At 39.7% G+C, this 24,803-nt stretch overlaps 2 protein-coding genes across 3 annotated transcripts in view; one reads left to right on the top strand and one right to left on the bottom strand.

Moving 5' to 3' along the window:
* arhgef25b (Rho guanine nucleotide exchange factor (GEF) 25b) overlaps positions 1–18,358 on the bottom strand; it is a 31,484-nt gene extending 13,126 nt beyond the window's left edge. The window contains exons 1-3 of one of the 2 annotated variants that reach the window (XM_037772321.1): positions 18,222–18,358; positions 13,514–13,613; positions 11,559–11,667 (exon numbers count right to left, since the gene is read on the bottom strand). In XM_037772321.1, the coding sequence (XP_037628249.1) occupies positions 11,559–11,667; positions 13,514–13,585 (181 nt within the window). In that variant the 5' untranslated portion in view covers positions 13,586–13,613; positions 18,222–18,358. Of the gene's footprint in view, positions 1–11,085; positions 11,179–11,558; positions 11,668–13,513; positions 13,614–18,221 lie in introns of those variants that run through there. The other variant, XM_037772330.1, reaches the window with a different exon arrangement.
* ankrd33ab (ankyrin repeat domain 33Ab) lies at positions 13,625–22,766 on the top strand. Its single transcript, XM_037772357.1, has 5 exons — positions 13,625–16,629; positions 18,191–18,494; positions 18,583–18,712; positions 18,972–19,112; positions 21,098–22,766. The coding sequence occupies exons 2-5, from the start codon at positions 18,240–18,242 to the stop codon at positions 21,949–21,951; spliced, it is 1,380 nt and encodes a 459-aa protein (XP_037628285.1). The 5' UTR covers positions 13,625–16,629; positions 18,191–18,239; the 3' UTR covers positions 21,952–22,766.
* Positions 22,767–24,803: the final 2,037 nt, after the last annotated feature.

The following is a 24,803-nucleotide window of genomic DNA, read 5'->3' as shown; positions in this document are numbered from 1 at the left end:
AGTTCTCCGACACGCTTGTGAAACTGTGAAAACGTGAGCCACAGAGTGCAAAACTGTGGTACCGACAGCCACCGTCTGACTTCCGTTGCTCCTAAAGTAGTGTTATTATGGTAAGGATGGCCTCTGAGCAAGGTGAACGGCGTTACTCAGGGGGTTGCAACTAACACCACTAGATGTCGCCAAATCCTACACACTGTACCTTTAAAAGAAAGCAATGACCTAAATCTCATTAATCCCACCAACCTCTCAACAATAAGATTTAAAGATTACAAACTGGAATGATTTGTTTTCCTGTCCTCAGTCACAACTGAACGCATACCGTCTGCACTGAACTGCTGGACCAACACTGGAGCTGACACCCTTTTACGCCACAGCCGGATCTTGTTTCCAGCTTTGAGTCTCTTGACTATGGAAACTGGTACATAATCCTCTACCATGCTGTTTTAATCAAGCACCCTAACATTAACATTTCACTCTGTTCTGCTGATCGTAGCAAAGGGAAATCTTTCAGGAGCCTCATTTTGTCGTTTTGGACTCTTGCCAGAAGCCACTTTTCCCTGTCAGCACATTTACGTAAGCTGTAATCATAATAGCAAGCTTTCAAGAAGCCAGTGGAAATCTAGGTCAGCTATTAACCAAAACTGTCTGATACTGCCATTAAACAAGAAGCCCTGATGACAGTGAAATACTAAATAATGGGTTTTTCTTCCTGATTCATTTCAGTTCTCCTTTTATTTCACGTGGACCAGTAAAATCTTCCTTAAATACAAAGAAATTCACAAATATTAAGTTCACTGTTCACGCCATTGGAGATGATTTTATTCATTTATTCATTTATACATGTACTCTATATTTATCATGTTAATATACTGACTGCCAGAAAAAAGTTCAGTCTCCTACAAAACAATGCAGACAAACAAGACTGTAATTAAATTAATTCATCGCCTGGTACTTCACTCATGCAGTGAACAACACAAACTCATTTCTATAATGGGATGATTAAGAGGGAAGGGAGGAGGGTCAATGTGTGTGTGTGTGTGTGTGTGTGTGTGTGAGAGAGAGAGAAAGAATGAGTGCTTGTGTGTTGAGTGTGTGTGTGTGTTTGTGTGTGTGTGTGTGTCTGGTGGTTCTTAGCCGAGGTTTGAACAATTGGGGCAGTTCGCTTATCATCTCATCAAAAGTCATGCAGACCAACAATAATCAACCCGTCTAGGAAGGAAGAAAAATTAATCCAGAAAATTATGGAATCCAAAAGAGTGAAGTCAAATAATTGATGGAGAGAAGGAGAGAAAAAAAGAACCTGCACAGCTGGAAGACATGTTTCATTCGGGAACATGAATCTACAGCACTTTATATAAGGAGTGGACTGCAGTTTTGAAGCCTCGAGTTTGGTATCTTGTTATTTTGCAACCAGAAGTGACACGAGAGGGTGGAGCTAAATACAACCGAATGCTGAATAAGACATTTTTAGGCGACCAAAATGTTATAATTAACTTTCATGAACTGAAAAAACACTGTGAAAGGATTAAAGTTGTAAGACAAAAACACGGACAACTCCCAGACAACGCCACGGTAGCGACTTGTTAATCACAACGTAGCCACGCCCTAAAGCATACCCTGCTTTATGGTCTATTTGACTCTAAATGGGACCATAATTTACTAAATGAACATCGTGATGTATTGAAGAAGACTTGAAACTAGTGATTGAGACCATAAACTCATGTTTACAATGTTTACTGAGGTAATAAATCAAGTGAGAAGTAGGGTCATTTTTTCATAGACTTCTATACAATCAGACTTCTTTTTGCAACCAGAGGAGTCGCCCCCTGCTGGCTGTTAGAAAGAATGCAAGTTTACGTAACTTCTGCATTGGCTTCACTTTTCAGAACCGGAGGTAGCTCACTGTGTTAAGGAGGTATACTGTTTAGCATGTTGACCATCTTAGTCTTGCGTGTTAGCATGATAACATTTGGTACTTAGCACTTGGTACTTGGTATTTGGTCATAAACCAAAGTATTGGACAAACTCCAGTTATGTAAGGACCGGACAGCTCATAGCAATGGTCCGGTTCCTCCTTTCTAACACCCTCACATAAGCTTTCCCTTTTTAAAAATGGGGACCACCACCCCGGTCTGCCATTCTGCAGGACCTGTACCCGACCTCCGCGCAACATTGACGAGGCGTATCAGCCAAAACTGCCTAACAACATCCCAACAATTAACCATAAAATGTTAGAATGGCTTTACCAAAAATTACTTTCTGACACCATATCCTCGACTATGTGACTCAGATAAGAACACAACAGAACAAATTCAACAGAATCAGTTGGTGCAAACATCCAGATGCCCACATACACACACTGTATGTTATCACCTTAGCGGGAGTCAGACGTCATCAGGTCATACAGGACCACTAAGTAACAACCACCATCTGTTGAAAAGATACAAAAAGTGCACCTTTTTCTACAAACACATCAGCATTTTCTAGGAACTGACCCTTAATGGTGTGTAATGGTCATTGTGACGTCCAAATCACTGCTGAGCTGAGCTACTCAGCTTGTCGTGTTTGTTTGAGACACTTATGTAATGTGTCGTTTTCCCACAGAGCAACAGCTGGACCTCCATCCGGACAGCAGGGAGTGTCAGCAGTCAGTCAGTCTGCATGAATGCATGCTGTGAATGCATCCTCACATGCAGGCCTTATGGACATCCACATTTTATTGAACTTGTTCTTCTTGTGAAAACCTTCTGTCCATGAAAATAGTAAATAGTGGTTGTTAAAATCCAACTTATATTTTAAGAGAACTATTTTCACATATCAATGGGGCAGATGTGTGTAACTTGTCATGGAGGTGGTTTAATGTGCCACACATTCTCTACTGCACACAGATTAATGGATGGATCAAGATTGGGTGGGGTTTGATTTTCTCGGAAACCCCGTCAGCTCAGACAACACACCTACCCAGATGGAAAGAGAGGGCAGGAAACGGGACCAAAACATTAGCAAAGGTTTCAGTCTCTCCAACAGTAATCCTGTCTGTTGCACTGAGGCACCGGCTGCTCAATGCCAGCAAATCGCACTACACTGTGCCTGAATAACAGTTTGATATGCGAGAATGGAAACTGACTGAAATTGAGTAGATTGTTAGTGTAGTTTTTGGAGTATTTTTAAAAGGCAATACTTTTTCTTTTTTCTTTTGTAAGCTTTTACTGAAGCAGCATACTTTACTACAACTCACCGTCAACCAGACAACTGTGGAGACATTCATCAGAGCCGTTAATTAACATGGAAAAGGAAACTCATCTGGCTTAACTTTGTTTATCCTTTTTATATTATAATTTCCACTTAAAAGAAGAAGTACGCTTCTTCATACTTTATTTATTCCTACAGTTAATTTATTGGACAATTAATAATAAATGTGAATGATGCCGGTGTTCAGGAGTTGACACTTTCAATGCACCTGTCCTAGGCATGCAGGTGTGGAGAAACTGTTTTCAACGGTTTCTGTTAAAACAATCCAGTTCGAGCTCTCTCCTCTCAGCCTTTAGATGTTGTCAAAATCATGTCCAACAATGTCCTTCTAAGATTTTTAAAGTGACTTAGTTCTACTTTCTCTGAGTAGCTCATTTTAATTTTCAGATTTACTCTCAACCACACATCGTTGTATGGAGTTCAAACAGAGAACAAAACAGCAGTACAAAGGTAAACAACCAGAATAGATCTTTAGCACAAAATACGTCATTTAAAGACAAAACATTACTCAAAAAAGCCCCTAGTTTACATACTATCCCTGGTTTATCTGTCTGCAATAATAAGATAAGTTTAAACAGAGACGGATGGTTTACAAAGGCAGATACTTCTTTCTATTCTCAACAATGCTTGTTTTTACATTTCAAACAAAACATGATATTCATCCACCAAGCAGTTGTCATTACATAAATTACAAAACCGTGTGTTCATTTCCAGACCTTTGTATCTTCCTGATATTTTAGTAAATCTACAATTAGAAACTCCACCGCACCATAGAATATTTTTTAAAGGGACAGTGTGTAGGATCTGCCGGTATCTAGCAGTGAGGTTGCAGATTATAACTCAGCTGAAGCCTCTCCCGTGTGCCAAACGTGTACGATTGCTACGTTGGCCAATGCAAAAACGTGAATGGCCCTCTCTAGAACCAGTTGTTTTAAGAGTACGCTACTCTTTGGAGCAGAGTCAGTGCTTAGCGGTGGGAAGTGAGTGGTGAAGCAAGAGAGAAAGAGCGCCGGCAACGGGAGCGAGTAACGGGAGCGAGTAACGTTATCGACTCCGGCCTAGGCAGGAAAAGTTAACAGTGTTTGGTTTGTCTTTTCTAGGCTACTTTAGAAACATGGTAGACTCTGTGAAGAGGACCCGCTCCCTATGTAGACATAAACGGCTCATTCAAAGCTAATGAAAACACAACGATTCTTATTATCAGGTGATTATACACTAAAGAAAACATAGTTATTAATATTATATTCCATTTCTGCCAATAGATCCCCCTAAATGTTACACACTTAATTCCTTTAAAGCAGATGGTTAGGAGACAGTTAACTACATCTCCCCCGACTAAACCCCATAAATGGTCACGGTCAGCAACAGCAGGAATTACTGAGATGCTGTTAGAGCTTCAAACAGCATGACGACACTTCACCAAGCTATCTAATCTAAGCATGGCAAAAGCTTTACACACGTTACGTGCCAGGCCTTCATTTGTGTGGGAGCTGATTACTGTTGGTGTTTCATATTCTGTACGTGCTGATGTATGAAATTATCATTATTGTAATCGAGCCAAGTCATTTTGGGGTTAAAGGCCTGCTTCTCTTCCTGTTGGAATACTGCCGAGGAAAATACTTCTCAGTCTGCACCGCTGTCGTCCCCAAAACTACAACTTTCATTGTCATCTGCATCCACTCACTCCTAAACAGAGCTACAGTTTATTAATCCAGCAGAGTGACAGATTAATAGAATTAAACACACACACGTCATCTCCTTTGCTCCACATTAAACTAATGAGTGGTTTTCATTCCTAAGCACAAGAGAGGACTTTTAACATGTTGGTAAAAATGCTACATTATAGTTGCTGTCACTTTCAAAAGTCACATGTACAAATGCAGAATGGAGCTCAAGGTTAAACCAAGATCTGATCAGCTGATCAGTCTGATCTATCCCACTCCATACATTCAAATGCTGCTGCTAACAGCTTTTACTTGTCAGTCATTGGCCTGCACCTTCTATGTTATTTACTTTAAAATACTACTGCTTCCAACTAGGGTTGGGCAATATATCAGTATTTGATAACACTTCATTTTACAGGTCCATGGTAATTAGGTGATAATTAGCAAGTATCCTATTGGAAATTTCTTTGAAATTACTGCCAAATTACCCCAATATTTACCTCAAAATTTATAAAAAATTCCTTTATTATAAACATACTTTAATAATTATATTCCACTATTTCCCAATAGCTGGTAATTTATTTAATACATTTTCAGGAAAAGAATACAAAGTTAATTGATATGCTATATTTCCATGTCTGCTGATAAATAGATAATAATTAGCAAATAACTTTTGAAATGTCTTAAAAAACTCCCTGAATCATTACATTAGTTACCAGGTTACATTTGTGTAGAAAATAAGTCACACAATGGTGAGATTTGTGTCTGATCAGAAGTGTCTTCTATTAGTTTTGGTTTTCCACCTCCGATGAAGAGCAGCCGCTTCTCAAGCCTAAGGGCCCTATTTTAACAATTATATGCTATTTTAGCATATAATTATTAAATCATGTTTATAATAAAGTAATTTTTTTTATCAATTTTGGGGTAATTTGGCAGTAATTCCAAAGAAATTTCAAATAGGTTACTTGCTAATTATCACCTAATTACCATGAAATTTGCGGACCTGTAAAATGAATTGTTACCCAACATTTTACCGATATCGTGATACGTATGAGATTAGATATCATCTTAGATTTTGGATATCGTAATATGGCATAAGTGTTGTCTTTTCCTGGTTTTAAAGGCTTTATTACAGTAAAGTGATGTAATATTCTGAATTTACCAGACTGTTCTAGCTGCTCTATTATTTTGCTAACATTAGATATTAACAGCCATATTTAGTATTACGAAAATTAGTTAACTAGGGCGTTACATTATATACATATACATTTCATCATCTATATTGCCATATGTGTTCATATATCAGTATAAGTGTATACATGCCTGTAGTTTGTTCTTTTATTTCTCTAAGCGTCTGTGACCTGAGCCATTATTAGGTCGATTGTATTTGCTGATAAACTATGACAAGAATAATTGTGATTAATGTCCCTTCCCATCACATACAAATACATCATGCATGATGACGACTGACCCAGTTTTCCCAGTGTCGCAGGACATCTACTCCCCATGCCACCACTTCCTTTTTCCCACGGCGCTGCATGTGGCTTCTCACTCGTACATTGTTGTCATCCCTCATAGTTTTCGGTCTACTCCCTCTCCCCTCACTGGAGCTCTGGTTAAGGTCAGTTTGAGTTCAGGGTAAGACGAGAATGAGGAAGCTTATAGTAGGTAGGGCTGGGACGATACACCTATCTCCAAATTCAATACTTGGGTGTCGATTCGATATGTATTGCGGTTTTTAAGAATTGCGATTCGATATTATGATTTATTGCGATTTTGTTAACGTTTTTAACCCTAGACCAGTTGACTCATAAACTTTTAGGGCCTTTTACTTTGGAAAATATCTAAATTGATACATTAAAAATGTTTGATTTTCAGCATGTATGTAGTCAGAGATGTATACAATACTTCCGCTAACTTCGCCAAGTCCGTCACTAGCTCTGAGCTCTCACGTCAGCTCCGTTCTCTTTATACATCCATGGTCAGCTCCATCAGGGCCGTTGAGGTGAAGGTGTAGGTCGTATCCACGCGGACCCTCTTCTGTTTTCTACTTTCTCGTTTCAGCTCACTGCAGCGATTTTGATTTTTGACGGATACGGAACAGATATGATGTCACATTACTCTGACTACAATAAAAAAAGCGGTAACTTCCTTCTACTGCCGCAATACAGGTGAATCCATTTTTTCCCCACACCTACTAAATACCTGCAAAACTAATGACATTCCCATTAGCCTCAGCTGTACTTAATGTTTAGAGGAAAGTATATCAAACCTTTTTGACGAAATGACATTGAGCTGAACGATGCTAAAAATCTCTGTAAAGCTGAGGGAAACTGCAGAGTTGGGTGATATTTCTCTGTGAGTTCATCACCACAAACAACACTTCCTCATATAAGTAGTCATTTGATCTATTGTTGATATAAAAAAATATTGATTATAGCAGCTTTAATCACTCATCATTATGCACCTTGCACTTACAGCTTGACCTACAGTATCTGCAATTTATTTCTCTGTTTTATCTTTTTAGAATTGTTCCTAATTTTCATTTTAATGTTTTAGTCTATATTTCCTGTTTGATGCTTCATGTAAAGCACTTTGAATTGCCTGTGCTCTACTAATAAAGTTGCCTTGTCTAAGAGGAGAGCGTCTGCTGGACACTTGTCCTGTAAGTGTCCAGCAGACGCTCAAAACATGCAACCACGAAATGCAAAAGTGCAACATGGCTGAGCTTATAGATAAGCTTCTGTTTACAGTATGTAGGTGCTCTGTGGTACTAAACACTTTGGGGCTTGTTAGTCATCAAGTTTACTTCTTCGCATACTGGCAGTGATGACTTCACACACAGTGGTGGACTAATAGACTGTTAGTCATGGCGGTGATGTATATGTAATGAGACAGTGAGATTGTTGGCAGGACATTTAAGTAGATTTCCAAGCAAGTTCCCCCAAATATACTTTATCTGGAAGTGTTTCTCTGCATTTAAAAATAGCTGTTGGACATTGTGCCAAATGAAATGAAACACTCATTGAGAGAGATCGCAGAATGACGGAGTTATATGAAGGAAGTCTTCAGGGGAGGTAGAGGGAGATCAGAAAGCCACAAAAACAGAGGAGAAAGCTTCAAACCACATAAGAACAACACTTGAAAATGAAAGAAAAGGCTCTCCAGCAAAAGGATTCCTGCAACCAGATGAAGAGAAAAGGTACAAAAGGAGAGGCAAACAGATGAAAATAGGAGAGCCTGACTGCTAGGCTTTCTATAAACACAAAGCAAACTCATCCACAGACTCACAAACAGACACAAATGCTATTTTTAGAGTCAGACGGGAAGAAAACACCTTGTATAACAGCAATACTGACACCACATCACACAGGCGATGTGTATCCCAAAGAAAAGTGTCTGAGGTGTTCTAATCTTTGCAATCAAAGGTGAGAAAGCAAGGCATCTCAACTCAAGGCTGTTTTAATTTCTATATATTTAACATGTCTATTTGCAGGGTCTGTCAGAGCGGTGCAGCTCAGAGAAGAGCTGTTCTGTAATCACTCCCCGAGCAACTGGAACAACAGAGGATTTAAGGGTCGGGGCAGTAATGGGACATGTTTGTGTGTGTGCTTGTTCAAAAGTGTGTGTGCGTGTGTGTGTGTGTGTGTGTGTGTGTGTGTGTGTGTGTGTGTGTGTGTGTTTGTGTGTGTGTGTGTGTGTGTGTGTGTGTGTGTGTGTGTACAGCTGCCTTTGCTCTGAAGCAGAGTCACAGTACTGTAGGGGTACAGATTAAGAAAATCACTCTCTGTTTTGACATGCAGTCAAAAATGCATCTGATGTGAAAACAGTAACTAACGTTATGCAGGAACAAAGAGATAAAAGAGAAAAACCTTTAATAATGTAAGCTAATGTTTTCATCTCATTGTATCTTAATCCTCATACAACGGTTCGCATGACAAAAGTTATTCCTCATTTTTCGAGCGTTTTCCTACGAATGTCCAGCAACACGTGACACACGTTTATATTTCTGGCCGTTACATGTATACAGTAACTTCTGAAGTGTTGTAACTAAAGTACAGTAGTTACGTGACAAATAAATCAACGTTGACTTCTGGTTTCACACGGTGTATGAACACCGGTCTCCTCGGCGAAAGTCCGATATTTTTTTGACCCACCAATTCACCCCGAGCTCCTCCCTACGTGACGTTTGTCGCTCTTACTTCTTGGTTCACGATTACGTAGATTACATACAAATTTTGTGGGATATATACAAATTACAGTACATTACATTTCGTAGGTATAGCTACGAACGGTGTATGAGAACAGCCTGGTTTGTGGTATACACATAGGGAGCCCCAAAACTTACTAAATGTAGTACAAATTTAAAAGTCAAGTCAAAAATATAACATATTGTTGATTGAATAATTAAAATTGAGTGTAAAAATAAATATAAGGCTTTATAATTTTCCTTCAACCTACAATCAGAAAACAGAAACTCTATGTTTTTGCTTGACCATTGGTTACTCTTGTAACAGAAGCTAAGCATTTTAGCAGGCAAGCTAATGCTTACTAAGCCAGCCAGCTAGCGCTACCTGAAAGTTCACAGACACCACCACTCTTAAGTGCTGGACTTTATTGTGTTATCCTTTATATTTTGTAGATTTTTGCGTGATTTAATGTCTCTTTTCTCATAATGTCAAACGACCTAAACTAAAGAGTGATGCTACAGCAGTGAGAAGCATAAATGACTGATATTACCAGCAGAAACAAAAAAAAAAAAGCAAATGTTTTCAGCTCATTATATCTAATTATTGCCAGGGATGCACACAGAGATTGTTATGAAAATATTCTATTCTGGGTCTCATAAATCTTGTTTCTTTTTTTCCAGAGATGATATCTAACTCTCCCTTTCTCTCTCTCTGTGTGACGGGGGTGTTTAAGCCTAGTTTATAGGGAGAGGAATATCAGGACAGTGACTCATTGATCCATGTGTTTCAGAGATTCAGTGATAAGCAGCATATTCAGAGAAACTGGAGAGATCCAGATGTGACTCCATCACTGACTTCTGTTGAAACATGAATCACTGTATCTGTATAACATCCTTTGAAATACTGACTGCTGATTTACTGTAAATGAATCCTGAAAGGAAAAAGGATGGCTATCTATCCTAACCTCAACCAACTCAAGAGAGTTTCGCAACTTGTGGGTTACCTTCTACACACGAACGTATTTCATAGAGTCAGAGTTCCTATTTAAAGGAGTACTCACTCACTGTTCAGCTCTATCTCCTTTTCTTTAATGCTAGAAGTCATGATTAACATTCATACAGTGCAAAGTTTGCCAACACTATTTGTGCCTCCAATCCTGACACCAACACCAGGGTCAATTATGACACAAAAAACATATTTGCTCTCAAAAGATAAACCAAAATCTAACAGGGACAAGCAATGGTGTAGTACACTATTTGCTGGCTGAGGTTATTGCTAACAGTAGTTAGTTAGCAGAGTTAATATGGCGAGCTTCATTGTTTCAGCTAATACTTCCAAAAAAGTAGCCATTTGGTTGTTGTGCATCATAACACTGCAAACAATATTGTAACTGCACAATTTTAGACCCAATAAACAAATACAAACCAACCTTAAAGGGCAAATATAAGGATGCTAATCGTAGCCTGGACCCCAGGAAGACTAGCGACCAGTGTTGCCAGATCAGATTGACAGTTTCCAGCCAAATCACAACTTAAAACCTGTCTAATTCAATAAAAAACAGCCCAAAATAACCTTCCCAGAAACCCGTGTAAAACCATAAAACCATTACGTGCGCAACAGAAAACACATCATAAGCATACAAAGCCTCATATTTGCATCAAATAACCAAAGATAAAATGTTAGATAAATGGGCTATAGCAACCCACAAAGAGTACAGTCAGACAATCAAATACACAAATGACCATGTGAATGTCAATGATGATGACGTCAAAGTAAGAAGGCCTTCCTTTATACGTAACGATATGTCAATCAAATATTTCTCAAATTAAATGAGTCAATTGGATGAGTGAGTGGACAACAAAATTTACTGAATATGTATCTGTGTTTTTAACCATAAAATGCTTGTTTGCTAGTATTGTTTTTACAAACATTTTTAAAACTTGCTAAATGTTGACAAAAGCAGCCCAAATTTCACCTACCAGACCAACGTTATTTCCCCCCGGCAAACTTAATCAAAAGTAGCCCAATTGGGCAGAAACCAGCCCAATCTGGCAACACAGCTAGTAACCGCTTAGTGGAAGCTAATGTGGATTCACAATAAGATTAAAGAATATTTCAACTGGCCTACAGTAGCTAAGAGGCGTGTACATGGTGTGTGGGAGGGGTATAACAAACAGAATGGGACTGGGTGGTGATTGGATGAAAAACATAATAATGATTAATACAAATGTTGCAAAAAAAACATATATAAAAAGGTTCTTTGGATTTTACTTTGACTTAGTGAAACTAACTTTGGCTTTGATATATGATACATAACAACCGAGCGCATCTTCTAACATTACAAAACATTGTGTTCAAGCAACAGAAATAACTATTTCATCATCAGTAAAAACTTTCCTCCACAGTCAGAGAACAACTAGAGTAAAAGTCCTCCTGAAGAGCATCCACATACCTCTAACTTGAACAAAGCAGCAGCCACATTTGCTGAGCAGTTTTCTGAACAGGTGCTGACACCCACACGCTTGCTGGTGGTGACCCCCTCTCATGATGATCCACTCCTGCTGCTAGACACAAGACTATCAGAAGCAGGCACCATGCTGGACGGACACACACACACACACACACACACACACACACACAAACACACACACACTATTCCTGTGGTAATACCCAGAGGAGATGGGAGGAAAAGTGTACAGAGAGCTCCACAATCATAGTCCAACAATGAGTAGAAACCCCTGGGATGAAAAAACTGCCGTTTCTATCCCATGATTTGAAGAAAAACAGTGGAAAAACCCAGAGAGACAGCGCTCTCTCCTCCACTCTCGAGCCTCTCTGTGTGGTCAGATAGTGGGCAAAGATTATGAGAGGGACCAAAAGTGCGTGAGGGAGCGACAGAGAGGCAGGGAGTGGGAGGGACTGTGATGAGGGAGGGGGGTGGTGGCCAACATGCTGCACTGCTGTGCCAGCATCTGTTTCCCAGTCCCACCTCCTTTCATTCTTCTCCCCTCCCCTTCTGCTCTCTCTCCCCTCTCTCCTCACGCATTCCTCATCAGTGTTCGCTCTGTGGCAGTGGGACCTTTAGTGTCGCCATCGCGTGAGCAAAGGACTTTTCCATGAAATAAGCAATATGTGTTTTAAGTCAGTGGTGCCCAACGTGGGGGTCAGGACTCCCTCAGGGGGTCACGTGATAAGTCTAAGGAGTCATTAGATGATTAACAGGGTATCATCTAAAAGTAAATCTAAACTGAAACAATATTGTCTGGTTAAAAACTAACATAAAAATTAACATAAATTGGTTTCAGTTTTAGGCAAAAAGGAAAAACGGAGACATCATGAAAAAACTTTTTTTCCTTTTGCCTAAAACTGTGTGCACAAACACCATGACACTCCCACTGTAAAGCTGGGAGTTTCTCTGTATGTAACTGACTGTGTCACACTTTCACTCACACTCAATAAAAGTTACTCAGATGTACTTGCACTCGCAGATGAATTATGAATCATCAACAAAGATGATCTATCATATACTGTATGTTTTTTTTAAAACTGGTAAATTACCTCCCTCTCTAATCAATAAGGCAGATGCCTGTTTGTTACCAAAGCATTTCCTTCTGTGGAAAAAACAACATGTGGAGGTATCCCAAACACAGCAAACTGAGCTGGCAGGATGGAGGCAGACCCATTTAATCTCAAAGCCAAGATTAAGTATTCACGACTAAATGATCTTCTGAGCACAGCTGTCCAGGCTCGTGGCAGCCGGTAGTGTGTTTTAAGAAGATTTATGCATAAACTCATACAAACCCAAACATGGACAAAGTCGGTGAAGAAGAAAATAACAGGAAGAGAGGACTTCAGCTGCTGTTTCTATGTGACACACTGTATGTTAGACAGCTCCACGCACACACACAGATAGATAAGCACACATTCACGTCACAGGTCGACCAACACAACCCTGGAATCTCAATCCACTGAAGACAGATTACAGCTATAAAAATATCAAAATGCTCTTGCTCTCTTGGCCATCGAGTTAAGCTTTTAAAAACTCTGCTGACATGATGATCCATGTGAGCTGAAAAGCACTGATCTCTCCACAATGTAGGATTACTGTATGTGCATGCATGTGTGTGTGGGCGGGCACGCACCAAATTAGCCAATATTTAATCATCAGGATAAAGTAATGTGTGCTTTTTTGTGTTTGGTGTTGCTTTGAGTATTTAAAATCTCAAATACATCCAGGATGGTTTGTGTGCAAAGTGAAACATTTTCAGTCAAAACTCTGACGCTGCTCTTCTTCTCTGTCAGATAGCTCCCCACTATGGGTGACATAAGAGGTGCACACAGCAGTAAACTACTGTATTTCTTCAAAGTCACTGAAGACAAGAGTATAGCAGATAAACCCTGTGTTACCTTTGCATCCTGCAGCCACACTGGACTTCCTGGCCCACTTGAACTGCGTCTGGTTGTCCTGATTATTTTCATCCGACAACAGTTTCTCCCGGCTGGAAACCTGACACAAAAGAGAGTTAAACAAGTTCAATTTCAATTAAAAACACCTTGTCTTCTTCATCAGAGTCATTTATTTGTAGCTGTATTTAGATTTGAATGTATATGTGTGACAGATTTAGGGGTACAGAACAGAGAGTGATTGAGCTAATTATACCACTTTTCCACCCAATTTCTCCTCTCTCTCCACCCCTCTCTCTTTTCCTATTTTTGCTTCAGCTTAAGTGGTTTCTTATCTCATCCGAGGAATTTCCCTGAGAGGACTAAACTGATCGGGAGAGTACAGGATAACATCAAGTCCTCGGCAAAAGAAGTCTGATGTTGTCTGAAGAATAAGTTGGGCTGATTTCATCTTAAAAGTGACTTCTAGTCTATAAGACACCAAAAACAGAAATCAGGGCTTTTCTGGTTATTGCCACAGAAACAAGTCTAAAAAGCAAGATGGTTATTTAATGCACCTCGATGTTTGTGCATTCTCAAAATGAGAAAGTACTGCCACATAAACAACAGCTAAATTGTGTCAGTGGAGGTCCTTCATTAATATGTTATGGATTTAGATTTAACAGTTGATCAAGTGAGTTCCTGAGCTTGTAGAATTTGTATTTTTCTTCTTAAAACACTTGTTATTTTTTGTATCTGTTGCATTTAATATACTCCATTTTATATAGATAACCATTCACGAAAAGAGGAGGAGCATTCTTGTTTTTTTGTTGTTGTTGTTGTTTCTTTCTTTGTTTTGTGCCAATGCAGCAACTTTATATTGTCTAATATATTACATCAATGTAAAAGGCTGTATTTCATGGCGTTAAAATTTTAAATAAAAATACTGTGTAAAATAACACATGGCCTATTATAATAAAACTTAGATCAACTTAAAATCAACCCTATTTTTTAAGACAAATGAATATGATGATATAGATTATAGGACAAGCTGCAGCAATGTTTGGGTGTTTCAATTCCTATTAACAAAGAAGGTACAGATCATCTGACACAAATAAATGCATACAGAATATTTCAGGTGTGGTCTTCTTGTTTTGTGTTATTAATAATGTCTCTAATTACATTTCACACAATTTCAGCCTTTGTCATAATAATTAAGAGTAGCCCAAGTTGACATGCAAGTCTTTAGCATTGAAGTTTGTTATTTTCATCACCTCACTTGAACAGCGTGGACCAAAGACACTCACCTTATCAACCCTGTATCCCAGAAGCTGTTCAGTCCTCCCCTGCACTTTTGCCAAAGTCTTCATTTTGCATCCCTTTCTCTTCCGTTTGTCCTAATGTGGCGTCCTTTCTCTTCACCTTAATGTTTTTAAATTCACTCTTCTTCCCTCATTTAAGCATCCATGTCCGATCCTTTGATTTTTATTTAATCAAAAGACAAGTTGAAAAGCTTCAGAAAAAGATCTCTGCCGTCCTGCCTGACGTCCAACAGAAGGACTAAAGCAGACAATCTATATGCTTTGAACCAGGTTTCTTTTTCTCCTCAGGGCAGATGGGACAGCTGTTGAATTGCAGTGGGATCTGTTCTCAGGCCCTTCTGGATAAGAGAGGGGTCAATCTGTCCTGACAGGTTCAGCCACGTCCCTCTAGTCCCACAGGCTAATTTCAGTCTGTGACCATTCCCAAAGAAGGAGTTTTAACTAACTCAAAAACTGCTTTATTATTATAATTGAGTATACCAGATCTTACTGCCTGTATGAATTCCTTTATAATTACAGTTTTTCTTAGTCGCTTTGGCTCATTTTTTGAAACGGTCTTAACTTTCTCTAAACTGAAAGTGCAATTGTCACAACTGTTTGATGGGACATCACAACTCCACTGCAATTCTCATTCAAGAATTGAGCCAAAGCGAATGTGAGAAACTGTATTAGTCCTGTTTCATTCATTTACAGCTTTTAGTCCTGTTTTTATGACTGCAGTGCAAGCTCCAAAAGTTTAAATCCTCTTAGACCTCGCTTCATAGAACGCAGATGCATTTCAGATTTAAATCATGTCCATGCAGTTTGTACATTCCTGATATTTACTAGGACACATATACAACTACTCATCAGTTTCACTCTATTGTGACCAAATTATAAAGACTGAAACTGTGCGAGAGATCCCCATCCTGTGGTATATCTGAGGAACATCATCACTCAGCCAAGGCTGCCGCTGCTGTTCAGTGAAATGACTTTTGTTGCTGTTTCAACTGTTGGAATCTGTCCCATCTGCTCAGAGCAGGTCAGTCCCCTCTGGTGGGATTTGATCATCTGCTAGTCCATCTAACAATTAATTTGATTCCTCTGGCTTAAGCAGCTTACAGTTAACAACTTATACGTTTACAATTGGATTAAAGAGTTATTTGTGGACAGAATACAAAATACTGTTCTGTGTTTTAATAAGCGATTGCTTGCATAAATGCATATTTATTCATATTTGACAGAAGATGAGGTGCGGTTGTTGCTGACATGTGTTTGTTATTCTTCCTCCAAGTTTTCCTCAATGTTCTGTTTCTGTTTTAATTTTTTTTTTTAAGTTTCTCATCATGATTTGTGCTCTATCGTTTTGGGTCAAATGTACCAGTGATGACAGGCGAATTAACTTATTTTCCACAAAAAAAAGTATCAAAATAAAGACAAAAAAGTGAAGAAAATAACATAGAAACTCTCTTTAGTTTAGCCAATTATAAACAGGTATAAGTAGCAGGTAGTATGGACAACACAAGTGTTGAGTTGAAAGATGAAGCAGAAAGTAATCCTCTCCATAAAGCTGTTGTAAGTGGGATGAGCTAAGCACAGAAGCTGAACATACAGCGTCTCTGTGAAGACTCTGCGAAGACTCCTCCTCTCAGTTTTATGTCATCACGACGAATATGTGGGGATGGAAATGGGTAAAGTACCTCTATTTACAGGCCCAGGAGGAAACTGTGACCTCTCGGCTGCTCTGAAAACACAGTAGCAGCGTTGGAGGAAGTCAGGAGTCACGGACCGACACGCCTGGATACAGTTACATTTACAGCTGATTGATTACCCCTTATGGTGAGTGTATATTCTTTATGTTTAGTTAGTTTGATCAAAGTGATAGTACATATATTCTGTAATGATGAAGGACGGTAAATGCTGCAGATGCTTCACTTCTTTACTTTGATTTCATGATCTGTGGTTTCACATTGGTCTGTGACATAAAACATTTGATATGTCTGAACTAGTACTCTCAATCGAATAAAATTTTCAATCGCAATTAATCGCATGATTGAATATGATTAATCACGAATAATGGCAAATTGATCACACATTTTTTATCTGTTCAACATGTACCTTAAAGGGAGATTTGTCAAGTCTTTAATGCTCTTATCAACATGGGAGCTGGCAAATATGCTTACTTTATGCAAATGTATGTATATATATATTATTTGAAATCAATTAACAACACAAAACGATGACAAATATTGTCCAGAAACCCTCACAGGTACTGCATTTAGCATAAAACAATATGCTCAAATCATAACATGGTAAACTGCAGCCCAACAGGCAACAACAGCTGTCAGTGTGTCAGTGTGCTGACTTGACTATGACTTGCCCCAAACTGCATGTGATTATCATAAAGTGGGCATGTCTGTAAAGGGGAGACTCGTGGGTACCCATAGAACCAATTTTCATTCACATATCTTGAAGTCAGAAGTTAAGTGACCCCTTTGAAAATGGCCATGACTGTTTTTCCTCGCCAAAATTGAGCGCAAGTTTGGAGCGTTATTTAGCCTCCTTCACAACAAGCTAGTATGACACGGTTGGTACCAATGGATTCCTTATGTTTTTTTAGTTTCATATGATGCCAGTATCTTTACTCTAATATCTTCTGAGCCCGCTACAACCTCCGAAAGATCGATTGTGTTAATGCATTAAAGAAATTAGTGGCGTTAAAACGATTTTGCGTTGATGCGTTATTAACGCGTTAACTTTGACAGCCCTCGTCTGATAATTTTTCATATCGAGAAGTTCTTTCTTGAACAACACAAGTAATGTGTGTTTCATGAAAATATCTGGAAAACCACTGTCAGTGATCGTCTTAGTGGTCATTAGTTTCAATAGTCATGTTGACTTCAGAACGCAGTAAGAGAGCCAAAGCATGAGTTGACCGGTGCCACATGTGACTGAGGTTATTCTGAGGTGGGTTGTTCCTCATTTAGCCCTCCTGTATGTTCAGCAGGGCTTTGAGATGCTGATCCAGTTACTCAACAGCAAAAAGGCACACTGAGCTCATGCGACCACACCCACTCCATGACACACAGATAACACACTCATAATCCCTGACGGATAGACTCATGTTTTCCCTACGTCAATCTGACAATAAACAAACTGTTGATCTGTCAGTGTGGCAGATCTGAAGCCGTTTCTATAGGCTACAGTATGTTGTGATTCACCAATAACTTTGTGCTTTGAATGAGGATATGATTTTAACTTGGCATTATGTGCAATTATGGAGAGCTTTCCAGGGAGGAAAAATTCATCCTTTCTGAGTTTCCAAGAGCACACCTTTGTTGCTATGGACAACATCCAGTAATTTCAGCCCGACTAGTTTCTTTTTTTGATTTACTTGTAGATGTAGCCAAAAGGACACAGCAGCATCTCACCTGTTCTGCTGTTAGAAGATGGCCACTGCAGCAAAGGACCCCTACCTGGGCTCAGGCCCTGATGAGGACGACGTGTCTCTGTCGGAGTCCGATTCAGACAGCATCCTCTCCGATGACTCGGTGCTTCCAGACTACACATCGGAGACGACTGATAGCCGTGCGGCATCGACACTGTATCAAGCATGCGCCCGTAATGAACACGTCTCTCTGCGGAAAGTTCTGGAGAGGGGGGTCACGAAAGAGGAGGTCAGAGAGCTGGACATCAATGGATGGGTGAGAGTGTCATTCATAATGGTATCATAGCATAGCCCATGATGTCTAAAACAATCCCACGGTTATTGATCCTTACCGTTTTCAACAGAATGGCTTGATGGTGGCTTGCTGCAAAGGCTTCGTGGACATCGTATACGGGCTTCAAACCTGTCCCTTTATAGACATAAACCACCAGGACAACGAAGGCAACACTGCTGTGATGATTGCATCCCAAGCCGGTCAGTCGTACATACACAACAAACATAAACAAAACAAAAGTCAAGTTCAGAGGATAAAGTTCAGTAAAGTGAAACACAATTATGGTCTAATTAGACAGTAGCATATACAGCATGATGTGACTTATATACTGTAGACTGAAAACTGTAAAACTTTCATTTTATCTTCATGCAAACAGTCCCAACCAGCCAGTTTTCAAATGTTACACATTTTCTGACACACTGCTGATCTGATCTCTGAATTCTGTGTTTTTATCTGCAGGACATGTCAACACAGTCATGTACCTCCTAAACTACTATCCTGGTATAGACACTGAAATAAGGGATTGTCGAGGTTTCACAGCCCTCATCAAAGCTGCAATGACTGGCCGCACTGACGTCATGGCTGCCCTCGTTATGGCTGGTACGTTTGTTTGCTTGATTTACCATTTATTGTCACTGGAGTCTTGGAAAACTATCCTTTTTTGTTATTCATTTTGATAAATTGAATGCATAATTTATGCAAACTTTCTGGAAGATATTGGGACCTTGCTGGTATCATACCAATATATCACATGTTCTTTGCATATTCATAGATTTCTAAGTTGTCAGTCACTTCTACAAACCTTTACATGTGTAATAAAATGCATAAAAGTACATGGACATATAAAATAATGCTCAGATGACTGATAGTACAGTTCTCTCACCATCCAAAGGCTCGACTTTTACAAACACAATTGTCCGTCATTTCTTCATCCACCAGTGGAATAACCTTTGACAATGTTGTACTCATACAGGAGCTGCTGCTCTATGATATTATCTGGTCTTTTTTGAATCCCTACCATTAGCTCATTAACCAGGACTTTTACAGCTCTAAATGAACAGTTACAGCACTGGTGGTGAGAATAGCTGAGCCCACGGTTTATCTGTCCATATTTGAAGCCAGCTAACTCTGATCGCAAGTGAGTGTGCCAGTGACGCCAGGCCGGTTTAAGGGATCACTCTGAGGACATTATCACATCTTAACACACCATCCACCAACCTCTGATTTACTAGTCCTGCTGGCTGGTTGTAGATTAGCCACTAGCTTGCAAAGCTATTTGTAGACGACACACGTTTCCTAAAATCTCTGCCAGTCATAAATTATTGTTTAACAATGCAATAGTGCTGTAAACAGGTGTCAATCATAAAATTAATGAAGGCTGCATTGCATATAGCTGCTTTGGCTTCAGGGTCCTGGTATTGTGCATGCAGGCTACTGAGCCATCGTTAAGGTTATAAGTTACACCTGTGCTTTTCCCACTACGACAAGTCAAAATGTGTGCTGTGAAAATGGCCTACACAGTGACTACCATGCTGTATAATTGATTTGTTTAGGGCAGTAATTGGCCTTTTTGTGGCAGAGATGTTATAGGTGAAAAAGCAAAAGTGTATTTAATCATTAATAATGGCTGCATTCAATTGAGGGTTTCAGTTTCACAGCCCTGGCTTTGTGCATGCTGGCTCACCAGGATGGAACTTTTACCTGTAAACTGGAATAGGCAACCCGGCCTCACTCCCAACTCGTCAAATGCCGCCGATTGCGCAGCACCCATTGGCATCAGAAACCGACGCACGGAGGCACCCTTTAGTAACAGTATGTGACGAACTGGGCTTTCAACTAACTCCAATGTCAACCCACACGCAGCGTTATTCAGCAAGTGTAGTATTAATAGCGCGAGAGTCCGCTAAGGGTTGGCGGGAGCGGTGGTGGTGGATGGGTCAAACAAACACAAGACTTTCAACCAGGAGGCCGGTGTTCGTGTCCCGTGTGAAACTAAAAGTAATATTGACTTATTTTTCCTGTCAGTCGTTAGTCACGTGACTTGTCGGTATCGTCAGTCCCTTGAGTCACGAGAGACGTTAGTCATGTGAGTCGTTAGTATCGTCAGTCCCATGAGTCCCGTGAGTTGCGATTCAGTGAAGTTAACGTCAACCACGACCGTTTCCTAAACTTCACTTAGTGGTTGTGTTGCCTAAACCAAACTTTCTATGAAAATAAAGAAAAGTTTATTTTGAGAGGACACAATGCATGTCGAGCGTATATTAACACGCCGTCCCTAGTCTGTCCAAAAGTAACCCAAGAGGGGGGTACCCCATGCGTCGGCCTCCGATGCTGAGGGGCACAGACCAAGCGGTGGTTTTTGACGAGTTGGCAGTGAGAATGTGTTGCAACAGCCCGTCGATAATGTGATTGACGACATGTGCTTTTCCTGCTGTGACAAGCCAAAATGTCAGCCATGAAAAACGCCTATCGGCTCTCAGCAGATCTGAATAACACTTAAAAGAAAAGAAGAATGAATAATTCTTTTAAAATTTAAATCAACCCTTGCTCTCCTAATTCCTTTGCTCAACCACTTTTATTTCCAGGAGCAGACATACATGCAGTAGACACCACCAGAGGAAAATGCGCTCGGGACTGGGCGCTGAAAACAGGTCGCTATGAGACCCTGCATCGTCTCCGCCGCCTGAATATGCGGCCAAAAGCTGAGCAGTGCTGTGAAAGTTATGTCCCTGATTGGCCTGAGCTCCAGGAGAGGGTAGCCAAGGCCACATCTGAGAAAACTGCCAAGGAAAAAATCACCCAGCGGATCAAAAGCTCATTTGGATTCAGGTTTCCTCGTGACCCCCAGGACGACGGGGCCTTGGACCACATGGTGCGCATGACCACCAGTGTCCACAGTCCCCTAATCTCAACTGGATGTCGTCCACTCTGCCCTACGAGCCCTCCTGAGGTGGGGAAGAGGCGCCTGGCTGTGCCAGAGCTGATGAAGAAACACCCGGATAAGGAACTAGAGGAGAGCCCAGTGTGCCACAGCAACGGCTCAGTATCGCACATGATTCCCTCAATCCACTCTGCAGAGGCCATCCATACAACGTGCTGCGCCGAGACAGAGCGGCGAGACAGCTTGCTCTCATTGGCCTCCGCCAAAGTGGCTACCGCATTCATTCCCCGTAGTATGGCGAGAAGGAACAGCATATTCCCTTCCGGCTGCATCCCCAAGATCGACATCAGCAGGCCTTCAGATGCAACGCCAAAGAAAGAAAAGAAGAAGAAGAAGAAGAGGGAAAATGGCTTCCTGGAACTGCCCAAGCCGAGGTACAAGGAAATCAAGGAGGAGAAAAAGAGGGAGAAGAAGAAAGCTGACCAAGAAAAGGCAGAGAAAGAGAAGGAGAAAAAGGAGAAAAAGAAAGGAAAAGACGACAAGAAGGCCAAAAATTAAGTGTTTCAAAAAAAGGGCTGTGGTGCTGTACGAATCATCCCATTTGAGAACAATATGGTTTTTAAAAATGTGTTCAACTCTCAAATTTCAAACCAAATATCTTGGAAATATTCAGCAAATATAGAACCTATAACCTTAAAGGGAAAATAGGTAAGAGAGGAGATATTTCTTTCTTCCTAAAACTGAAAGACGGAGGACTTCAACGAGCATTGCAGAGACTCTATGGGAGGAGTTTGAAGCTTTTAGCCTCTAATGTCTGAAGGTATATATTACATATATTTTGATTAGGATAGAAAAAAACATTTATTTTTTTTTATTAATATATTCAAACATTATTATGCTACAATGTATGAAAACTAGGGATGTGACGATTCACTCAGCTCACGATACGATACGATATTATAACAAGAATTTTAACAAAACTTGAATGGTGAAAATATATGACTGAAAAAAAGGAGGCTCTGTCGTCTGCATCCTTGTCAGTAACAGCGTATCACTGCTTCACATCTTCCGTTCCTCCCTTCACAATAAACTCCCTGGACACGTACACTGAAACACGGCTTACTAGACGGAACTAAAGTCATTCACAACTCAAATAAATAACTTACACGTGTTTACAGTTAGCTGTTAGCCGCCGAGCTAACCGCTCTGCTGATCAGAGACTGCGGACGGAGCAGATTGAAACGTTGCTTTCCTACATGTTTAACCGTTTCATCATGTTTATGCTTGTTGAACAGGTGTAATCAAACCATATTTACTGATTCAGTTTCACAGGTGCTAAAGCATTTATGGGATCTACCTCATCAGTCGCATAAAACACAGGCAGGCAGGCACATACTGTGTGTATACCTTTAACCATTTCCTATGCAAGATGGACATATAGAAACACTTAACTACAGCTCATTTGTATTAAGTAATATTGTTTTATGTGTTGTGTATTTTTTGTAAATAGCTAGCCAAAGATCAATTGTAAATACTGTACAGTAACAAGCATGCATCACAACGGAGGATCTGTTTAATCCTCTCGTTCAGTTCTAATTTTTTTTGCCATTTTCTGATATTGCCAATAATATTTTCATATGATATCTCCTGATTTTATTAACTCTCTGAGAAATTACAAATAAATATTGGACAGTCAACGTTTTAATTCAATAAATTAATTAATTCATTGGTGTTTAAAGCTTCATTACTCAATAACTTCATATTGAAGGTACAGTGTGTAGGATTTGGCGGCATCTAGTGGTGTGGTTGCAGGTTTAAACTAACTGACCACCCCTCCGCTCACTCCTCCATTTCCAAGACTGTGGTAACGTGAGCCACCGAGTGCAAAACCGCAGTAATGCTGTTTGCTTCACTCAGACGTCATCCGTACCATAATAACACTATTTTAGGAGCAACGGAAGTCAGATGGCGGCTGGCAGTGCCACGGTTTTGCACTCTGTGGCTCGCGTTAACACAGCTTCACAAGCGTGTCAGAGAACTACGGTGGCCTTCAGGTAACGTAAAAACGTGAAAAGCTCTCTCTAGAGCCAGTGTTTGGTTTGTCCGTTCTGGGCTACTGTAGAAACATGGCGGAGCGACATGGCAGACTATGTGAAGAGGACATGCTCCCTATGTAGATATAAAGGGCTCAGTCTAAGTCATAACTTTACGAGAAAAAAGTCGTAATATTACGAGAATAAAGTCATAACTTCACGAGAAAAAAGTCGTAATATTACGAGAATAAAGTCATAACTTTACGAGAAAAAAGTCGTAATATTACGAGAATAAAGTCATAACTTTACGAGAAAAAAAGTCGTAATATTACGAGAATAAACTCATAACTTTATGAGAAAATAAGGAAATAACACGGAAAATTATTACTTTATAATATTAGGACTTAATTTTCGTAATATTAGGACTTTATTCTCAAAATCTCAGATTTATTTTTTTCCCTCAATGTGGCCCTAATAAACCGTCGTACCATAGACCTACAACAATGATAAATAAAAATGAAAATGTAAACAAAAAAACAGTTATTCATTTCCATTTTAAAAAATTCACAGGGAGCCACTGGAGAGGGGCCGCAGGTTGCAGACCCTGCCCCAGACCTAATATGTATGTATTGGTCTGTATTGTGTTGCATATCTGTCTCTCAAAGCACCCTGTCTGCCACATCCAGGATTACGTCCTCATGATGTTAACCTTTAACCTAGATCAGGGGTCTGCAACCTGCGGCTCCGGAGCCACATGCGGCTCTTCAGCCCCTCTCCAGTGGCTTCCTGTGGATTTTCAAAAATGGAAATGAATAACTGTTTTTCTGTTAACAGTTTCATTTTTATTTATCATTGTTGTAGGTCTATGGTACGACGGTACGACGGAGTATAAGGGCCACATTGAGGAAAAAAAATAAATTTGACATTTCGAGAATAAAGTCATAGGTTTATAAGAAAAAAAGTCGTAGTATTATGAGAATAAAGTCATAATATTATAAAGTAGTAATTTTACGTGCTATTTTCTTTTTTCTCGTAAAGTTATGACTTTATTCTCGTAATATTCCAACTTTATTTCTCGTAAAGTTATGCCTTTATTCTCGTAATATTACGACTTTTTTTCTCGTAAACCTATGACTTCATTCTCATATTACAACTTTTTTTTCGTAAAGTTATGACTTTAGTCTCGTAATATTACGACTTTTTTTCTCGTAAACCTATGACTTTATTCTCGTTATATTACGACTTTTTTTCTCGTAAACCTATGACTTTATTCTCATAATATTACGACTGTTTTTCTCGTAAAGTTATGACTTTATTCTCGTAATATTACGTCTTTTTTTCTCATAAAGTTATGACTTTACTCTCGTAAAGTTGTGA

Source organism: Sebastes umbrosus, chromosome 1 (assembly GCF_015220745.1).
Source record: "Sebastes umbrosus isolate fSebUmb1 chromosome 1, fSebUmb1.pri, whole genome shotgun sequence".
Taxonomy (NCBI): domain Eukaryota; kingdom Metazoa; phylum Chordata; class Actinopteri; order Perciformes; family Sebastidae; genus Sebastes; species Sebastes umbrosus.
Note: the sequence above shows the minus strand (reverse complement) of the source record. Positions and strands in the feature narration are given on the sequence as shown.

Coding starts and splice junctions, on each gene's coding strand:
- ankrd33ab (XM_037772357.1), top strand. CDS start 18,240: ATGGCCACTGCAGCAAAGGACCCCTACCTGGGCTCAGGCCCTGATGAG. Junction 18,713..18,971: donor GATGATTGCATCCCAAGCCG/GTCAGTCGTACA, acceptor TTTTATCTGCAG/GACATGTCAACACAGTCATG. Junction 19,113..21,097: donor GGCTGCCCTCGTTATGGCTG/GTACGTTTGTTT, acceptor TTTTATTTCCAG/GAGCAGACATACATGCAGTA.